Genomic DNA, 18,908 nt, shown 5'->3' on the forward strand with positions numbered 1-18,908 from the left:
CAGCGGCGCGGAGAGGAGGGCGACGGAGCGACTGCTCCCCCAGCCGTGGCACGTGCCGAGCGGTTTTACCACAAATATGAACATCGGCCAATGATATCGGTGAAAGTCAAGTTTATTACCGATAAGCCGATATCAGTAAACGAGGCGAATATCGGCCGCTACCGATGTTCGGCCGATAAATCGGTGCATCACTACTAAATTGACATATATTTAAAGTGGACGGCACGACATGTAACAGATGTTGTTACTAATGTTCGGGAAAAACAGCATGGTGTCTTTGTAAGGGCAATATCATCGGATCTCTCGAATAGTCCCTCCTTTTCATGACCTCTGAATCAAAACGTGAACATCAGGATGGCTGTTAGCCTTCCCCTGCAGAGAAGATGGCTACCATAGCTGCTAGTCTATGACTTCTTTCTCAAACAAAAATGTTGCTTATTTTGAAAATAACCCCTCATAATTCTTTTTTTGACATGTAGGTTGCGGTTCTATGTGATCATGACCAGTCAGAGAGAGCTCTTCCCCCACCTCACAGCTGACATGCGCCGTTTCAAAAAGCTACCACAGATCCAACGTGATCCAGGAGATGTGGTCGGTCGGCTTCCCCCAGATCGAGCAGATGCCTATGGGTCACGTAGCCCAGAGCAGGACCATTGGGAGGAAACATCACCCCATGTTCCAGCCACCCCCAGCGATGGGAATGAGTTTTATCCTCTGGTGAGGGGTGGCTCAGAAGCTCAGGGGCTGCTCTACCCCTCCCCTTTGTTCCCTCTACTCAACAATGAGGTTGCATTAGCACGCAGACAGATCCAGGCCAGTGTGGAGCAGGCCATGGGTCACTGCCGCAGGGATAACCTGTGGAGGAGACTGTTCCATGGAGAGCACCTGGCCCTGGACAAACTGAAGCTGACCAAGCTGTCATTCAGTGAACTAGAGGAGCTGCTCGCAGCTGTACAGAGCCGCTCGGTCGGAGAGATTGACCCACAACTGGTAAGTCTCCCCCTTAGGCCTTTTCTTACAATTTACCTGGCCTTGAAACACGCTGACTTGTAGGATATTGAATTAACATACAATAAAACACTTTAATTTAATGGTCAATTTGGTTTATTGCAACCCAGACCATGTTGACATTGTTTGGCCGTCATTTCCCTAATGAAAGCAATTGATGCACAAGGAATAGTGCAGAGATTTTGGAAATGGGGCCAAGAACTCTCAGCAGCTAAGTTATCAGCTAAGTTAGAAACTGGCATGGTTGCCACATTGACTTTCTTTAGTGAATGAAAAATATTATTGTCATGTGGATTTGAAATGTAAATTTTCAAGCTTTTTATAGCATCTTTTAGCTTTTATTAAATCATTCAATGTCAGTAGGCTTAAGTCCAAGTGAACTGTTTTCACAAGTACAACATTATGTCTACCTGCTGTAAATAGAAAACAAGAAAATGTTCTGAGTACAGATCTCTGTCAAGGAGATGTAGTGAGTCATTTGTGTTCAATCTACTTTATAGCACTATTGTAAGTTTCAAATTTCCTGCCTATAAATATTTAAGTTTCTGCTGTTAAATCTTATTGTTTGCGTTAAGACGTGTATATGTGGTCTTCTGTCTCTGCACCTGTGGCAGCCAGTGTCCAGAGGCATTGTGTTTTTTTCGGGTTGTCCATCTGTCTGTCCTTCCCATTTTGTAAATATGATATATCAAGTACACCTTGAGGGAATTTCTTCAAATTTGGTACAAGCATTTACTTTGACTCAAGGATGAACTGATTTTGGTGTTCTAAGGTCCCTGTAAGTGTAATTGCAAACAAGTTCAGCAATTACACTTTTTACATTAATCGGCTGTAATATTTTACTCTAACTGAACGTGTACTTAAAAAAACAATGAAAGTTTTCGGTGACGGTGTTCAACATTTTGTTCATGATGAATGGTAATGTGTGATGTGTTGCTACAGGACTGTTTTCTGACCATGAGTCCAGCCTGGTACCAGAGTCTGATCAAAGTCCTGCTGAACCGCTTCCCTCAGAGCTGTAGACACTTCGACGACAATGGCATCCAGTACCTGGTGAGAAGATGTTTTTTATCTCCATCATCTTTCTGTATGAGAAGTAGTGGCTTCACCTCAAACGGTAAGGTGTTTTATAATCCAGTTAACATGTACACTAACAGTGTAGGAGAAGTGTGCAATAGAAAGAAGTAGCAATGTAATCATTGTCAATTACACTGTTGTAACTTTTGACCAAACTAGACTTTACTCTATAAAGTTGGGTTTGTTTTATTCACCTATTTTCAACTTGTATTGTGTTTTCCGATGATCAAATTACTTATTGCTTCTTATACCTCCTCGCTGGCGATAACAAAGATCAGCAAGTGGGAAGGTCTTTACTGTTGCCATCATTCAGTTGGCTTCAAGGAAGAGCTGAAAGAATTAAGTGGTCAAGGTCACTGTAACCTCACAGCGCACATTTTTTTCCCTTTTGAATATGATATCTCGAGAACGCTTTGAGAGAATCCTTTCACATTTGGCACAAACATTCACTTGTAGTCAGATTTCTATTTTGATAGCCAAAGGTCAAAGGTCAGATAGCCTCACAAATTACATTTGTTTTTATTGAACATGATATGTTAAGATCAGCTGAGGAAAGTTCTTCAAATTTATTACAAACGCTCACTCCCAGATTAACTGATTTGATTTTGGTGTATGGAGGTCAAAGGTCACAGTGACCACATCATTGTGAAGATGATATATAACGACTGTCAGTAGGGAATTTAATTACACCTGTCACAATTCACTTTGACTCATGGACTGATTAGAATTTGGTGGTCAAAGGTCACTGTGAGTTCTCAAACTAAATGTTTTGCCTTGTGAATGTTACATCCAAGGATACAATCTGGGTACAAATTGAACTTTAGTAAAAGTGAAAATGGTAATTCTTTGGCTCACATGTACACATCGAATGACTGATTACCTGAAAGGACTTCTATGGCCTCTTGAATGTGACCAGAGACTGTCTGAGGGAATTTCTCTTTACCCTTAAGCAGCTTAAAGGATTCAAGATAAGTGATCACATTTCAGTGGTCAAAGGTCACAGTGAACTTGAATCTGTAAAAAACTATTAATAGTATTATGTTCACTGAAACTCTGAGATATACAACCACAATGCAGTATTTTCTAGTTTGAATGGAATTTGGTAGGTTTGGCAAGCATCAGAAAAAGGACTCGGGCAAGTGAGAAACTAGATTTACAAGACCAACATGGCATTTTACTTGCCCAGGACAGCTGCATCTTTACCCTATTAATACTATATAATCTTTATCAAATGTTTACCTATATTAATTAAGAAGTTGTAAAGTTGATTAATGTAATATTTTTTATATTTTACCAGCATTTCTGTTAATTCAGCAATGATTATGTCTACCATTTCAGTGAAGGGGAGGTATTGAGTATATCTATTGAGAAGCAATCAACGAAAGAGGGGTGAACATTGGTAGGTAGTGTAGGTACTTAATTCAAAATCTGGGTTTTTAACATTGGAGGGCGAGGAAAAGTAAAATGTTATGACATGATATTTCTATTTGTTTTTTGGGGGTTATTTATTTGTTTTTATTTGTTTTATTTCCTCTGTCTCTATGCTCATGCAATGGATGGGGAATGTCTTGCTTTTCCGAATGTGGTCTGTCGTCCGCGGTGGCTATGTTTCATAGTTCACTTTCGTCATCCATGACGCTGCTGGTATATTTCTCTGTATCACAAACACTCACATGACGCTTTCTCTCCGCAGTTGACTTTCCCTCTCTGTGTTGTTACGTCTTTTACGTCGTGTTATAGTCCGTCGAAGTTGAAACAAGTAACAGGCCATTTTTGGGAGTGGAAGTAAAAAGTTATTAGGAAAATAAATCAGAAATAAGATACCTGAAAAAATCAACTTAAGTACAGTAACAAAGTATTTGTTCTTCGTTAATTCCCACCTCTGGCAAAAGTGTGGCATAACATAACCTCACATAATTATCCTTGATTTTCCTGTTGCTGTTTTGAGAAACATAACACTTTTAAAGATATTTTTTCTGATGTTAACATTAAAACCATTTATTAATGGCTAACATCGTAAGGAAGATTATAAGGATCAATAAATTGACATTAATAAAAATTATAAAAATCTCCATCTTGATCCCTGCCGCAGACACTGACTGAATCATCAATTACCCTCTTGCTTAAGCCAGGTAAAGATAACACGGAATGTGGCTTGTATCGACCCATCTCCCTTTAAACTGTGACGTGAAGATCTTGGCCAAGGCCCTTGCCTTACGTTTAGAAGCCACAATACATGACGTGATTTCTGCTGACCAGACTGGTTTTATTTTGGGGCGTCATTCATTTACAAATATCCGCCGGCTATTAAATATTATTCACTCTCCTGCGTCCAGTGCAGTCCCCGAGGTGGTTATCACGCTCGACGCAGAGAAAGCCTTTGATAGGGTAGAACGGGGATATTTATTTACATGCTTAAAGAAACTTGGGTATGGTCCTAATTTCATTTCATGGATTAAACTCTTATATACCTCACCCAAAGCCTCAGTAATTACAAATGGTAAGCGCTCTCAGTATTTTCAGCTGTCAAGAGGCACCCGTCAGGGCTGCTCTACCAGCTCACTGCTATTTGCCCTGGCCAGAGAGCCCTTGTCCATTGCACTCAAATCACTACCCTCGTTAAATGGAATCCATAGGGAGGGGAAGAGCATAGAGTATCTCTGTACGCAGATGATTTATTAATGTAGGTATCGGACCCTGTTTCAAGCGCCCCCCATGTGATCCATGCTTTGAGGAGATTTGGTGCTTTTTCTGGGTACAAATTGAACTTTAGTAAAAGTGAATGTTATCCTGTTAATGACTTGGCTCTTCAAATACAGGACAATGCTCTGCCGTTCCGGATGTCTAGAAATGGCTTTAGATATCTAAGCATTAACATTACAAGGGACATGCAGAAGCTTTACCAGGAAAACTTCTGTCTGCTATTTGAGAAGGTCAAATCAGACTTGAAGAAATGGAAAACACTTTACTACAAGTGAACTGTATAAAAATGAATGTACTCCCCAAATTTGTTTATCTGTTTCAGTGTATTCCACTTTATCTCCCTAAATCTTTCTTCAAATCTATTGATAAGGTCTACATTTCATTTATATGGGAAGGGAAGAAACCTAGAAAACGGCTGGAACTGTTACAGAGGCCTAAAATGCAGGGTGGCCTGGCTCTCCCAAATCTTTGTCATTATTATTGGGCCTCAAATGTTCAAAAACGCATGCACTGGCTCCACACTCCTGATATGGACTGGTGCCATTTTGAAGCTGCATCTTGCACTTCATCCTCTCTCAAAGCCCTGGTCACCTCCAGCCTTCCCATCTCTACTTCTCAATACACCAACAATCCAGTAGTAATAAATACCCTCAAAATATGGTTTCAACTTAGACATAGCTTCGGGTTTAATAATCTTCTCCATATTTTGTACTACTGATAGAAGATACTGTACAATAAGGAAAAGATATAAAAACATTATTGCTTTTACAACACTGCTGGCACGTAGAAGAACATTGGAAATCTAAAAATCCACCTAGTGTGTCTCTGTGGTTTAATGACCTAATGCAGTTCATACAGTTAGAGAAAATAAAATACACTCTCAGGGGGTCCAGGGACAAATTATTTTCAGTCTGGGATCCAGTGCTGACATATTTGGGTAAACTTAAGACTATGCCTGCTTAGTACCACTTAGCAGCCCTCTAGCATCTACAGTTGTGATATTTATCCTTGTGAGCTATAGTGTGTAGTACACAACTTGAAAAAAATGGTGAGCCTATGTTACAGTTTTTCTCAATTGCTTTGGCTCATTTCACGAAACAGAAATGACATTCTCAGAGCTCTAAGTGCAATTGGCAAAATAGCCCATATGGTTCAGCACAACTACATAGATCACCTTCAAAAGGTCATATCTCACCCAAAACAGTTAACTCAAGTTTCAAAACCAAATCATTTTCTCATATAAATAGTCAGTGCCCCCAAAATGAAAATTTCCTTCTCGATTGCTGTGGCTCATCTCTCAAAATAACATAGATGGTTCAGCAAAACTCCATAGCACACCTGCAAAAGGTCATATCTCTCCCAAAACAGCCAACTCATCAGTCAAAACTAAATCCTTTTCTCATACAAATAGTCAGTGCCCCCAAAATGAAAAGTCCCTTTGGCATTGTTTAAACACTACAGGTCAAAATGTTTAGATGTTTTGTCAGTATGGCAGTGGACCATAGAAATATCCCTCATGTGCACATTTCAATCTTGGCTCAGTCCTTGAATGGTCACTGAATGGTTACAGTAGATGTTTTCTTTCCAGAATATTATGTGTATCAAACAGAAAAAAGATTTATTCAAGGTTTCACATAAAATATGTTTATTGAACTCATACTGCCATGGAAATTGTTACAGTAATTGCAATACATCGTGCTTACAGTAATAGAAAATGTGTACAGCACAATATACTGTCAAACAATAAGCACATCAAAACTAAAATTTGGCATAGTGAGATATGACCTTTTGAAGGTGATCTATGTAGTTGTGCTGAACCATATGGGCTATTTTGCCAATTGCACTTAGAGCTCTGAGAATGTCATTTCTGTTTCGTGAAATGAGCCAAAGCAATTGAGAAAAACTGTAAACTTACTGTGTGATTGGTGATCAGATGTGTGAAACTCAACCTTGATTACTAAAGTTCTAGTTGCACCTGAAAATTAACCCGGTTATCAAAGATATCCTTATCACAGTATATACCATGATGTTTTTCATGGTATTATGTGCCTGTACGATTTTGACAGTGGAGTGAACTATTGTGCAGGTGATGATGTACACAATGAAATTATGCCAACATGTTCTGCAGAGAACAACCACTTGACTGAGAAGCGACAGTCAGTTTTGACCAGCAATATATATTCAATTGGTAATTGGGCTAACTGAAGGCAATTGTACCTAACCGTTTGCAAAGGTGTGCTAAATCATTTGAAATTTGTGCAAGCTGTTTGAAATTGTACTTGTCATTGCAAGGATGTGCTAATACAATTGCAATTTGATTAAAGGAATGAGATATTCCAATCTGTTGTGAACAAGTGCCCAGTGGTTTGGAGGTTTGCACGTGTTGTTTTGAGAATGTCATTTCTGTTTCGTGAAATGAGCCAAAGCAATGGAGAAAAACTGTAATGTATGTGGGTTTTTTTTTCTTTTCCTTTTCTAAATTATTTCCTTTTTCATAAATTTTGTCAGTATTATTATTATTGTTATTATCTTCTTTTTTTCCCTGGATGGATGTCCTGTATGTTCGGGGAGGGGGGGGGGGGGGGGGTAATTTATACAAAATGATGTGAGCATTGGTCTAAAGCTCTTTTGTGAATGTTGTATCATGTACAACTCCTGTGATATGAGTGCTCAATAAAAAAAAAAAAATCTCCATCTAATCAATATGGATGTATCGTATTGTTTCAGGCTGTTCTGAACCAGAAGTTCACAGACTGCTTTGTTCTGGTCTTCTTGGACACCCAAGCAGGAAAAACAGTAGGTCATTACACTTTGATTTATATTATTAATATATTGCTGTTGCAAAAATGTCTAAGCTAAATATTTTCTTCCTCAAATAGAGTCTGAAGGTTGTGTTTCGTGAGCCACTGCCATCACAGCCACAAGCCAGCAGCAGCCCTCCTCCCCAGCTGGTGTCCATGTATCATCACCTGGAGTCTGTCATCAACACAGCTTGCTATAACCTCTGGACAGGACTATTATAGAGTTGAGCAGTGCTGGACCTGCTGGAGCCTATGTCTATGTGGCTACAGTTAACTCATTAAATTGGGAAGCAGCAGTTGTATGAGATTCAAATAAGAAACTTCAAGATAGTTATCAGTTAGCTCACCTAGTCCTAAACAAGTCAGAAAAACTAAAGTCTCCTAACTGGTGTGTCAGACTTTATTCTGTAGTGTTTTTTCTTGTAACTATACAATCATGTATATATGATAACCACATCAAAAATGTCCTCAAAATACAGGGTTAATTAAACCCATATAGAATGGCAGCAGTATACATGTGTCATCATCTAGTGTCAGGTTAATGTTATGTTTAAGTCAGGCGAGTACGTATCGTTTGTTAAAAAGCAAGTTCATCACAAGTATTTCGGCAGTTTAATGTTGTACTTTATAATGATACTGTGTTATTTTTATCTGTACACAAACTAAACACACTAAAACTACCTGTACTGAATTTCCCTGAGTGACGATATCAGGATTTCCCAGTGTACTAAATTATAGAGCACATAACATCTGAGGAAATTACGTTTGTCAAACAAAATACTAAGCTTCAACTTGAATATTCACAATGTCAGATCAGCTGACTGTTAACAGTGTGAACGTCACACTAAAGATGCACATAATCTGATCCTTCAGCAAGACCGCAGTCACAGTAAAATACTATTCCTGTACTACTGAGACAAGAGCACTACATGTAAGAGCTCAAACTGCACACAGCCAACCACAATGACTGATCTGGCCAAGATGTTCTAATTCTACAATTGCTAAATCACAACCAGGCCGGTTACGATCAGCCTTCATCCAGCAAAGACCATAGCTAGAATGAAATGGTTAACTCTATAACTCTCTCTATGTATCTGGGCTCCTCTGTTTTCAGTTCCTCTGGTCAACAAAAAGGTTTGAGGTTCGTGACCTGCCTGGAGTAGTGTGCATGACACATACTGTGATGAGGAGTTAAGGTTTCGAGCAATTTCGATGACTCGTCCTGACACACAGCACCATTAAGTCATAAGAAACCAATTACAAACACTTACTATAAAACTGCACAAATTTAATATTGGCAGTTTGATTAATAGGTCAGTTTTCTGTGATCTTGTGCCTTCCGATCATATTTTGATAACTTTTCATAACACATCAGTGTTTTGTATTTTATAGTGAAAGACAGCTGAGATGTCAGCACAGAGTGGGAGGACTTATATGTTTAGATTTCCATCATTGACAGACTTGCTTCCCACTTACACCCCACTGCCGTATCTGCAGCCTTGAAGTGCCTTTTGTTCCTTTTTGAATTCTCCAACCTTTGAAGTGATACTGTTGTCATTCCATTAGCTCTGCATATACAGCGTTTGGAAACTGCCTGAATAACTTTGGATAACTGTGACAAAAATGGCCTTCCACAAGCAGGAAAATGGTTCATAACAACTTAGGTGGTAATTTGCATAATAGCATGCGACATGTCATCATAACAGTGTACCAGAGAATGTTCAGGGTGATGAGTTTGACATGTGGCTGGTAATCATACCTCAGTTTATAAGAAGGCTTGAGGCCAGCCTCATATAAAGGTGTGAGTCACAGCAAACATAGGGACTTGATATCCACTGAAATACCCGTCATGAAATATAGGTGCATCTCAATAAATTAGAATATCATGGAAAAGTTTGTTTATTTCGATAATTAAATTCAAAAAGTGAAACTCATATTATATAGATTCATTACACACAGAGTGAAATATGTCAAGCGGTTATTTATTTTAATTTGGATGATTATGGCTTACAGCTAATGAAAACCCAAAATTCAGTATCTCACAAAATTAGAATATTGTGAAAAAGTTCAATATTGTAGACTCACAATGTCCCACTCTAATCAGCTAATTAACTCAAAACACCTGCAAAGGTTTCCTGAGCCTTTAAATGGTCTCCAAGGCTGGTTCAGTAGGCTACACAATCATGGGGAAGACTGCTGACTTGACAGTTGTCCATTCACACCCTCCACAAGGAAGGTAAGCCACAAAAGGTCATTGCCAAAGAAGCTGGCTGTTCCCAGAGTGCTGTATCCAAGCATATTCAAGGAAAGTTGAGTGGAAGGAAAAAGTGTGGTAGAAAAAGGTGCACACGCAACAGGGATAACCGCAGCCTTGAGAGGATCGTGAAGCAACGGCCATTCAAGAATTTGAGGGAGATTCATAAGGAGTGGACGGAGGCTGGAGTCAGTGCATTAAGGGCCACCACGCACAGACGTATCCAGGACATGGGCTACAACTGTCGCATTCCTCGTGTCAAGCCACTCCTGAACCAGAGACAACGTCAGAAGCGTCTTACCTGGGCTAAGGAGAAAAAGGACTGGACTGTTGCTCAGTGGTCCAAAGTCCTCTTTTCAGATGAAAGCAAATGTTGCATTTCATTTGGAAATCAAGGTCCCAGAGTCTGGAGGAAGAGTGGAGAGGCACAGAATCCAAGTTGTTTGAAGTCCAGTGGGAAGTTTCCACAGTCTGATGATTTGGGGAGCCATGTCATCGGCTGGTGTTGGTCCACTGTGTTTTATCAAGTCCAAAGTCAAAGCAGCTGTCTACCAGGACATTTTAGAGCCCTTTATGCTTCCTTCCGCTGAGAAGGTTTATGGAGATGCTGATTTCATCTTCCAGCAGGACTTGGCACCGGGCCACACTGCCAAAAGTACCAATACCTGGTTTAATGACCATGGTATCACTGTGCTTGATTGGCCAGCAAACTCGCCTGACCCGAATCCCATAGAGAATCTATGGGGTATTGTCAAGAAGAAGATGAGAGACACCAGACCCAACAATACAGACGAGCTGAAGGCTGCTATCAAAGCAACCTTGGCTACCATAACACCTCAGCAGTGCCACAGGTTGATCGCCTCCATGCCCCGCCGCATTGATGCAGTAATTCTTGCAAAAGGAGCCTCGACCAAGTATTGAGTGCATATATATGAACATACTTTTCAGTAGGCTGACATTTCTATCTAAAAAATACTTGTTTTATTGGTCTTATGTATTATTCTAATTTTCTGAGATACTGCATTTTGGGTTTTCATTAACTTTAAGCCACAATCATCCAAACTAAAAGATGCTTGAAACATTTCACTCTGTTTGTAATGAATCTATATAATTTGAGTTTCACTTTTTGGATTTGAAATATCAAAATAAATCAACTTTTCCATGATATTCTAATTTATTGAGATGCACCTGTACATATTGAAGCCATATGCTTTTGCACATTTGTGTTGCGAGGAAACCATACAGAAGTTTGAGCTTTAAGCTTATAAATTAAGAGATTTTGAACAGTGTAGCACTCTCAGTATTCTGTTTAAATATTTAACACTGGATATTAATGATGCAAATGTGAATTGTAATATGTAGCATTTTGCAATGTTATATAAACACTGGACAAACATGATTGGTCAAACTAGGGAGGGAAACCATAAGACTTAATCCCTTAGTCCCTCGCTTACAGCTTCAACATATTCACATGCAGAATCTGTTTATAGAGATTGCTCCCTCCCCAACTGTATAATGTATATTATGTATGTACAGAATACTTTATACAGTATGTGAAATGCTTAATAAACCAGTAGAATAAATAAGTGAGATGAATAATTTTTCAATCAACTGTCACCTGTAGCTGATTAATATGTCCATTTTATGTAAAAGTCTAATTGCTAGGCAGGGTCAGGAGATCAGCAGTAATGAGCATGTGAACTGGACGACACAAGACTGAAGCAAAGACTGCATGTCTCAACTCAAGGTAGGGCTGCACGATTTATTGAAAAATTATAACAATCCATGCCTCTTATCTCATTTGTATACAACTATAATTATGCCAGTTACTAAGAACATTGCATCAAGCAGACTGATGTTCAGTACATATACATAATAATTAACTATAACACATTAGCAAATGTCATACTTTAGATTTGACACTTGAGTTGCAAAAATCTTTAGCTTTGTGGTTGAGTCACCTGGTCATCACTTGCTGTGTCCAGTAATCTTTGATCCAACCCAGACCTTCCTTTGTGGAGCCTTAAGTGAAGAGTGATGATGATTATGCTTGTTTTTTTCTTCAACCTGTTCTCTTTATCACAATTATTTATTTTGAAATATTATTTAATTAGAAAAGCTCACTGACCTAGTGGTTTGTATTCACAGCCAATGTATCCCAGGTACCCATAGTTTTCCAGTGTGTTGAACAGGTAGGTGTAGTTGAGCTCTCCTGCACTGTCAGGCTCGTTCCTGCCGGGAACCTGAGCAATCTGTATATGACCTGTGAAACCCAATCACGCCTCTTTGACTGCTGCACCATGCATATTTCATCTGTATTACCTCCAGAGGGATGTTGATTTTTCCTTTCTTTTTGTATCTTACCAATTATAGGGAAATACTTTATGATGTTCTGTGTCAGGTTACCATCCATTATTTGCCAGTGAAAGATATCCTGAAACAGTTCAGTTAAATCAACATTTGTTAAGTCAAGCCATTCCTTATGTTTTGTTATTTTTATTCAATTTATATCACATTTTCAGAGCACCCACCATTTGCAGCTTGATGTTTGGCTGTCCAACTTTATCCAGTATAACAGCCGCTACAGACACAAACATGAGAATCAGCTGAGACATGACTCTGGCAGTCAGCCAGACATGTACCGCTGACAGATTAAACAGACAAAGTAAGATACTGGTGTACTCAAACTGTACAGCAAAAACTGAGCACACTAATATAATCTGAGTCATTTCTATTTACAACAATATTTGCCATGTATGTCCATCAAAGGACTAACCAAAACTTAAATTTTTGCTAAAATGACTTCAATGTTATAATGCCGAACTACTGCCTCACATTCAGTCTAACTTTAACAGTAAATTAATTCAAAAAGTTGCTTTACTTAGCAAACTAAATTTTTTATTGATTGCTTGGACCCACAACTTCATATAAAATAGGGCATGTTATTTAGCTTTTGAAGTTTCTGTAAAAGAACATACCTGTAAAACTAATTTGAAATGTCCACTAACATGTTCTTCTATCTAATAACGGTTCCAGGGGCAAAGAAAAAACTAAATACTGAAACTAAGCCTGTTTGACAGGTCTGCCTTTGGCCGGCTCTTGGGGGACACGTGGAACTTCTCTTTCCTCCTATCCCTCTTCATCCCATATCTCACTAATACATATTACTGACTTGGCTTCTTACTTGGCGTCCTGTTGCTTTACTGTTGCAGATACAGGATCACAGCTGCTGCCATATTATGGATCGCGGTGGCACCTAATGGTGGATTATGATTACAACTAGATTGCTTAGATGCACTATATGCCTGCCCACTTAGACTAATATCACTGGCAATACTACTATGATTACAATTAGCATTGCTCATTCTTTTTATATCTGTCTGACATTTTCTGTTGGATAAATACTTTAAATATTGAATCACCTCTCAATCCATGGTAGATACTGTGGTAATTTTTCCTCACCCTGGTCGAGGGTTACGGGTTTATTCTAATACAGTTGCAATCAATATTTAAGAAATGATGACAGTGCCTAAACAGGGCCTGAGCTTATTCTTAAAAAAGAAACAAAATGACAGCTTTTTTATAGCAAAAGCAAATTGGAAGTTGAAATCTTACATACTGTTAACTGTTTAAAGTATACTTAACTTAAAGAATACAAATATAAATAAGTGCAAAACTCTTGACAAATTTATATAATAAATTACCCTATTAAGAAAACCTAAACCAACTACGATAATTTAACACTAAATAATCGCTTCAGTTCTTTCTACAGCAAAATTACTCCAGCTCCAGACTATATCAACTGTCTCCCCACTACTTGGACAAGAGACACTCACACGGCCAGCTGATGTACATAAATAGTCAAACACGGAGCATACCCTTGTTACCAAAGGTATCCTGTGCGTCACCAGGTGATTTATTAAATGCAGACATTTGCTGCACGTCCCGTTGTTCGGAACCCATGAAATACAGCTGTACTTTCGACCGGTAAGCTTTTATGAATGTTGTAGTGTCGCCTCGAGTTTGAGGTCGCTATTCACAAACTGTAAACTAACTTTAAGTGCTGCCAGAGTCATGTAGATAGTGTTTTTCTACCAGGGTTAAGTGTAATGTTAACAAGGGCTATACAGGTATCTACTCAACCAACGAGATTTTTTTCTTAACACAATTTTTTTGCAGCGAAGCAATTATTTTCTAACAGCATCAGCGATGTCATATTAGGCAAATAAAGAGATTTGCCTATTAACAACAGCATTAACAATCAATCTGTTCCTGAGTATACGATAGAGTTGTGTTGTCTCAGTTTCTTACCTTGATGAGGACAATCCAGAAAATACCTGGGATCTGTAATCTTTGTGTTGATTGGTTCAATCAATCCAGTTATTCCTTCCTGCGAGGAACAGAAACATTTAATTATGATTCAGATTAACATTAAGAACATTGTTAAAATAATAACCAGGCTGTTTTTAGTTTGTGCCCTGCCTTATTCTTTTACTCTGTCACTTTCAGCAACCACAAGGTATGTCCTGGGAAGTTGCCTCTATAAACTCTGCAATGCTTCCAATTGATATAATATATATATATATATATTTGGACTACTTGGACAGGGCACCACCTAGAAATACCTGATGCAGTAAACTTTTAATTGCCACAGATATTTGATTTGATGAACATATACTTCTAACATATATCACAGTAACATGCCTTATTAGAGCACGAATACTCAGGAAATCCTTGTAAAAGTGATGACCTTGTATTTGGTTTTGTCTTGTGTTTGAATTTTTTGACACGACAAGAAATTCATAATATTGATTTTGAAACATTTGCTTGGTTATTTGAATAGATATTTAAAGAGCTAGGCATTTGGCCAAAACACCAGGTTCTTCTCCGAGCTTGTCTGATCTTGGTAGTTAGGCTGGGTTAAGCATTATTAGGGCAGTCAAGAAATATCGGATTTCAATGAAAAAAGTATTCAAGTTGGAAATCTCAATTGATATACAATGATAGACAATAACTGAGAACAAATTAAGTAAGAAAAAAACTGAATCATTAGCCCATTGAGAAAATCAAAGTGAATTTTTGTTATCACAGGTTGATCAAATCACTCATTAGGTGGTTCAGTAGTGTGTATGGCTGCCGTGGATCATAAACAGTCTGTGGCGCTAACTTGTGATTGCGAATGCACCGGTACATAATATCATTCTCAATTAGTTTCAGGTCTGGGGTACTTGTGGGCCGGTCACTGGCATCAATGCCTTCCATCATCCAGGAACTGGGTTGGACAATATGAGTGCAAAGGCTAATGGAAATATTAAGTGTCCTTGTTAAATACAGATTTATTATAACTTTATCTGTTTTTTTTATGTTCAGAAAATATTTATAAATTGTAAAGTTTTATATTTTAAGTTCTGGCATTGTGTGTTTGAAAGGGTACAGTCACTGTTCAAATGAAAAGTGCCTATGTTAAATGCTACGTAAATCATCCTACATGCAATTATACCAAGCATGGGGTGCAGGTTGGGAGCTTACATCAAGATCCTTGTCTCTATCCAGTTATTTCAACATGAGTTTGCAGTAACTTGTTATGCTGATATGCTCTACAATAATGTAAGGCCTCAACCTTGTATACCTATGTAAGCTGCTAAAGAATAATATACTGTTGTGATTTGGCACTATACAAATATATTCAATTGAATGTTGGACAGAAAAAGTCACCCACTTTTGACAGGATATCAGCAGCATAGGTAAGGTTCTGTACAAAGATGGCCTCCATCTCCTTGACAACCGCTTTCCTCTGTGAACCCACAGGAATCCTTCCTGCCATCAGGTGGATCCTGATAATAGAACATGGGTGATGCACTGCTTCTATTACAACTGTTCATATTAAAACTTGTCAGACAGGTAAATTGGGCTTAATGAATGTATAAATAAATGCATAAATACACATTTAGTCATTTATTTAGGAATTTTATTATATAATTGTTTTTATTTGTGTTTATGTATTTATCCTTTTATTTATAGTTTTGGCCCAGATTATACAGGCCATGACAAGAAAACCACACCCCTCAAATCTAACTGCAGGGTTTTCCATTGCATAAATGACTTCAACAAAGTGCACTAACATATTTGTGCAGCACCTAAAGTCCGTGAAAAGAAAGAAAATGTGATGAGGATTATTAATGCCTACATTCTCCTTGATATTCACAAAGAATTCTGTAATGCACCATCCATTTTCACTCAGCTGATTCCTCACCTTTTGCAGTCCAAAGCTTTTGCATACTCTATAGCCAAAAGCAGACCCTGCCTGAACTCTGCCTCTCTTCCAGGAACTGCTCCAAGACCAAGATCACCAGCCTTCACATCTCCTGGAAAACATACACACATTCCATCATTACCACCAGTATCATCCTGGAATTATTAACACTTCACTGGTTGAAATGTCCAGCTGTTAAATCCAGGGAAGGGAACCTCATTTCCACCAAGTGTTGTCCACTAAGTTATTGTTCATTATTACCACATATCACACAAGGGCCCCAAACTAACTATTTAACATTGGTTGCACTGCTGTGCCTAAATAGCACAAAATGTATGTGCACCTAAAATGAATTACAACTATTAAATATCCTAAATAATTAAAAAGAATAAAATAAACCACACTCAACCAAAACAAGATGATTTACAGGAACTTTTAAGTTTGTATTGTGATGCAGCGTTTCGCGTGTGTCTGATTTTCTCTCTTCCCCGTTCTTTACACTATCGTCACTTTAACTCGGATATCCTGACGCTGCTCGTCACGTTACGTCTCGTGTCGTGTGTGGCATAGTGCGTAGTCTACGTAAACATTTTTTTTAGCTTTTTGCAAATATGTTTCAATGTACGTCTAATTTACTCTAGTGAGGAAACAAATTCAACTTCAGAACAATTCCTCATAACTTGTGCTTAGTGTGTTTATTGTTAAAGTGTAAAGTGAGCGCACACAGACAGGAGACATTGAACCAGTACAAACCAACCGCTGCTAATAATTTAGCAGCATAAGGCCCAGAAGCCGGACGTTCTCCGCCGCTGAATGAACCTGTGGGCAGTTTACCGGGCGGAGTGTTGATAAGGACCACCTCCACGCCTGCAGCCGCTGTGGCCCTCTGTAGCTCCTTCAAATCGGAGTCGTAGAGCCAGGCTGCCTCCACAGCCTGGAAGCCAGCCGAGGCAGCGGCGTGTATTCTATGACTGAAGTCTGGCAGCTCTGTGAACAACCAGGAAATATTAGCACAGAACTTCAGCGGAGCCATATTTGCTTAACCACAGAGGACAAAGACCGACGCTTTCCCGCGTAACGAGAGTGTCAGTCTCGCCAAGGAGGAAACAGAACGGTCAACTTTCAAAACAAAACAGCACACATTTGTGCTGTTTTAGGAAAAATCAAATTAAGAGTTATGATTTTATTTTGAAAGAGTTAACGGATGTAATATGTATGCTACAACGTCGACTTGACCACATACGAGCATATATTGTGTGGGGGGAGGATGCAGAGACGTGCACTTGTTATTTGCCTTGCAGCATGCCTGCTGTATTACCCCCTTTCCACCTAAGTGAACACAGAGTTCATACTTATGAATTATACAATATATAAATATGTACCTTTGATTTTCCTTTGTTTAGCCAGAGCTTTGAGTCTTTTGATATGTGTTGAAAAATGCATACAAATGTGAAAACCCAATAAAACAGTGTGAACACATTGTTTAAAGAGCCACTTCTGCTGTGATGATAAAGCTCAACTGGATTCAGTTTCCTCAATTTTGATTTAGCAATTTGGAAAAACTGTAAGAATTGTATCCATACAGATCACCTGATCGAATGGTTATGTATTTCATCTTGATTCGCTGCAGGTAAAGTTTTCATTGTGGTCGCATCTTAAAGTTTTTTTATAAACAAGTAAGTAGTTTATACATCTGTATGATACAGACAAAGTGCCTCCGTGCTTAAGAAAGAATATCTGAATTAATTATCAGTGAGTTACGAGTCAATTTCAGAAACTGAGTGCACGTGTAGACTATAATTCAATTATCCTCAGTGTTTGCAATGAGATAAATAAATTCTAGACAACATGTGACATTAAAATCGATTCTCTAATGTTTTTTAATAAATAAACTGTTTTTTTGCTGTAACAGTTTCACATTTCACCGTTAAACTTTCTTTAATCTCTTTGTATCTAAGTGGAAGTGCACTCTCACATACTCAGTCAGTTAACAGACTTAACTGAACAACATCTTAACCAGCTTTGTAGTACTGTCCACACTAAGTCACTGAACCAGGGTTTACGAACCCAGACTTTATTTTTCTCTTCTTAAACCCCAAATTAAATCAGAGTAGGTTGAATCAGCTTCGGAATATAGGCTCCTGGTTACAAGTGGTCTTGTTAGTCCCGATAATCAAGGCGGTTCTTACTTATAGAGAAGCAACGTGTTGGTGCCACTCTCGAACCCTTTTTCTGGCAGAAGGACTGGTTCTAGATTAGGCACTGGCTTCAAACTGGCCCTGGCTGAGAGAGAGTGAGCCTCCCCTGCACCCTCCATTAAATACCAGGGCAGGGCCAGAATGATCAGATCTGCAGCACCTGTGAAAAGGGCAGAGCAAAGAGTAAAGGGGAGGGAAGAACAGGAAGGTTGAAGCCAGGGAGCAAATAACAGTGAAGGCCAAATGTTACAAATATAATTATTTATTTATTTATATATTTCTTGGGGTTTGTTTTCCTAATATCTAAAATCTATACCTTGAGTAACACATTTCTGTCTCCTGAGTTATCATTAAGTAATGCTGCTTACAATTACTGTGTTCCTTTCAATAACACATGACACTATCCCATGTTAATAAGCACCGATAAAATAAAATACAGTCCAGCATGTTTGTAATTTTTTTTTTTTGTTGTAATTCTCAATGCCACTTTTAGATAAATTATCCTAATGCTAATAATGTGTCAATACCCTAATTCTACACTGTACACTTTCTTTTCAAGACGATGGAGGTAAAAAAAAAAGATTCACGATTCCACTTATTCCACTTATTTGACA

At 38.5% G+C, this 18,908-nt stretch overlaps 2 protein-coding genes across 9 annotated transcripts in view; one reads left to right on the forward strand and one right to left on the reverse strand.

Annotated features, from left to right (window-relative positions):
* szt2 (SZT2 subunit of KICSTOR complex) overlaps positions 1-8,280 on the forward strand; it is a 186,204-nt gene extending 177,924 nt beyond the window's left edge. For all 7 annotated transcript variants that reach the window (XM_053430322.1, XM_053430326.1, XM_053430325.1 and 4 more), the window contains 4 exons: positions 480-990; positions 1,951-2,061; positions 7,516-7,584; positions 7,668-8,280. In XM_053430322.1, the coding sequence (XP_053286297.1) occupies positions 480-990; positions 1,951-2,061; positions 7,516-7,584; positions 7,668-7,811 (835 nt within the window). In that variant the 3' untranslated portion in view covers positions 7,812-8,280. The remainder of the gene's footprint in view (positions 1-479; positions 991-1,950; positions 2,062-7,515; positions 7,585-7,667) is intronic.
* A 3,311-nt stretch (positions 8,281-11,591) lies between these two features.
* hyi (hydroxypyruvate isomerase) lies at positions 11,592-17,205 on the reverse strand. 2 transcript variants are annotated; one of them, XM_053430331.1, is made up of 8 exons: positions 16,850-17,205; positions 16,097-16,208; positions 15,563-15,677; positions 14,155-14,233; positions 12,375-12,424; positions 12,208-12,277; positions 11,972-12,106; positions 11,592-11,865 (listed from the first exon to the last, which is right to left on the reverse strand). In XM_053430331.1, the coding sequence occupies exons 1-8, from the start codon at positions 17,127-17,129 to the stop codon at positions 11,801-11,803; spliced, it is 906 nt and encodes a 301-aa protein (XP_053286306.1). In that variant the 5' UTR covers positions 17,130-17,205; the 3' UTR covers positions 11,592-11,800. The 2 variants fall into 2 exon arrangements, with proteins under 2 accessions (XP_053286306.1, XP_053286307.1); XM_053430332.1 differs by having other exon boundaries at positions 16,931-17,203.
* Positions 17,206-18,908: the final 1,703 nt, after the last annotated feature.

Source organism: Pleuronectes platessa, chromosome 9 (assembly GCF_947347685.1).
Source record: "Pleuronectes platessa chromosome 9, fPlePla1.1, whole genome shotgun sequence".
Classification (NCBI taxonomy): domain Eukaryota; kingdom Metazoa; phylum Chordata; class Actinopteri; order Pleuronectiformes; family Pleuronectidae; genus Pleuronectes; species Pleuronectes platessa.

Bases quoted from the DNA above. Each gene is read 5' to 3' on its own strand.
- hyi (XM_053430331.1), bottom strand. From the start codon at position 17,129: ATGGCTCCGCTGAAGTTCTGTGCTAATATTTCCTGGTTGTTCACAGAG. The intron at 14,234-15,562 runs GTGGGTGACTTT...TGTTCCTCGCAG, and splicing joins CTGCTGATATCCTGTCAAAA to GAAGGAATAACTGGATTGAT. The intron at 12,425-14,154 runs GTAAGAAACTGA...TTGTGTCTGTAG, and splicing joins TCTGGATTGTCCTCATCAAG to CGGCTGTTATACTGGATAAA.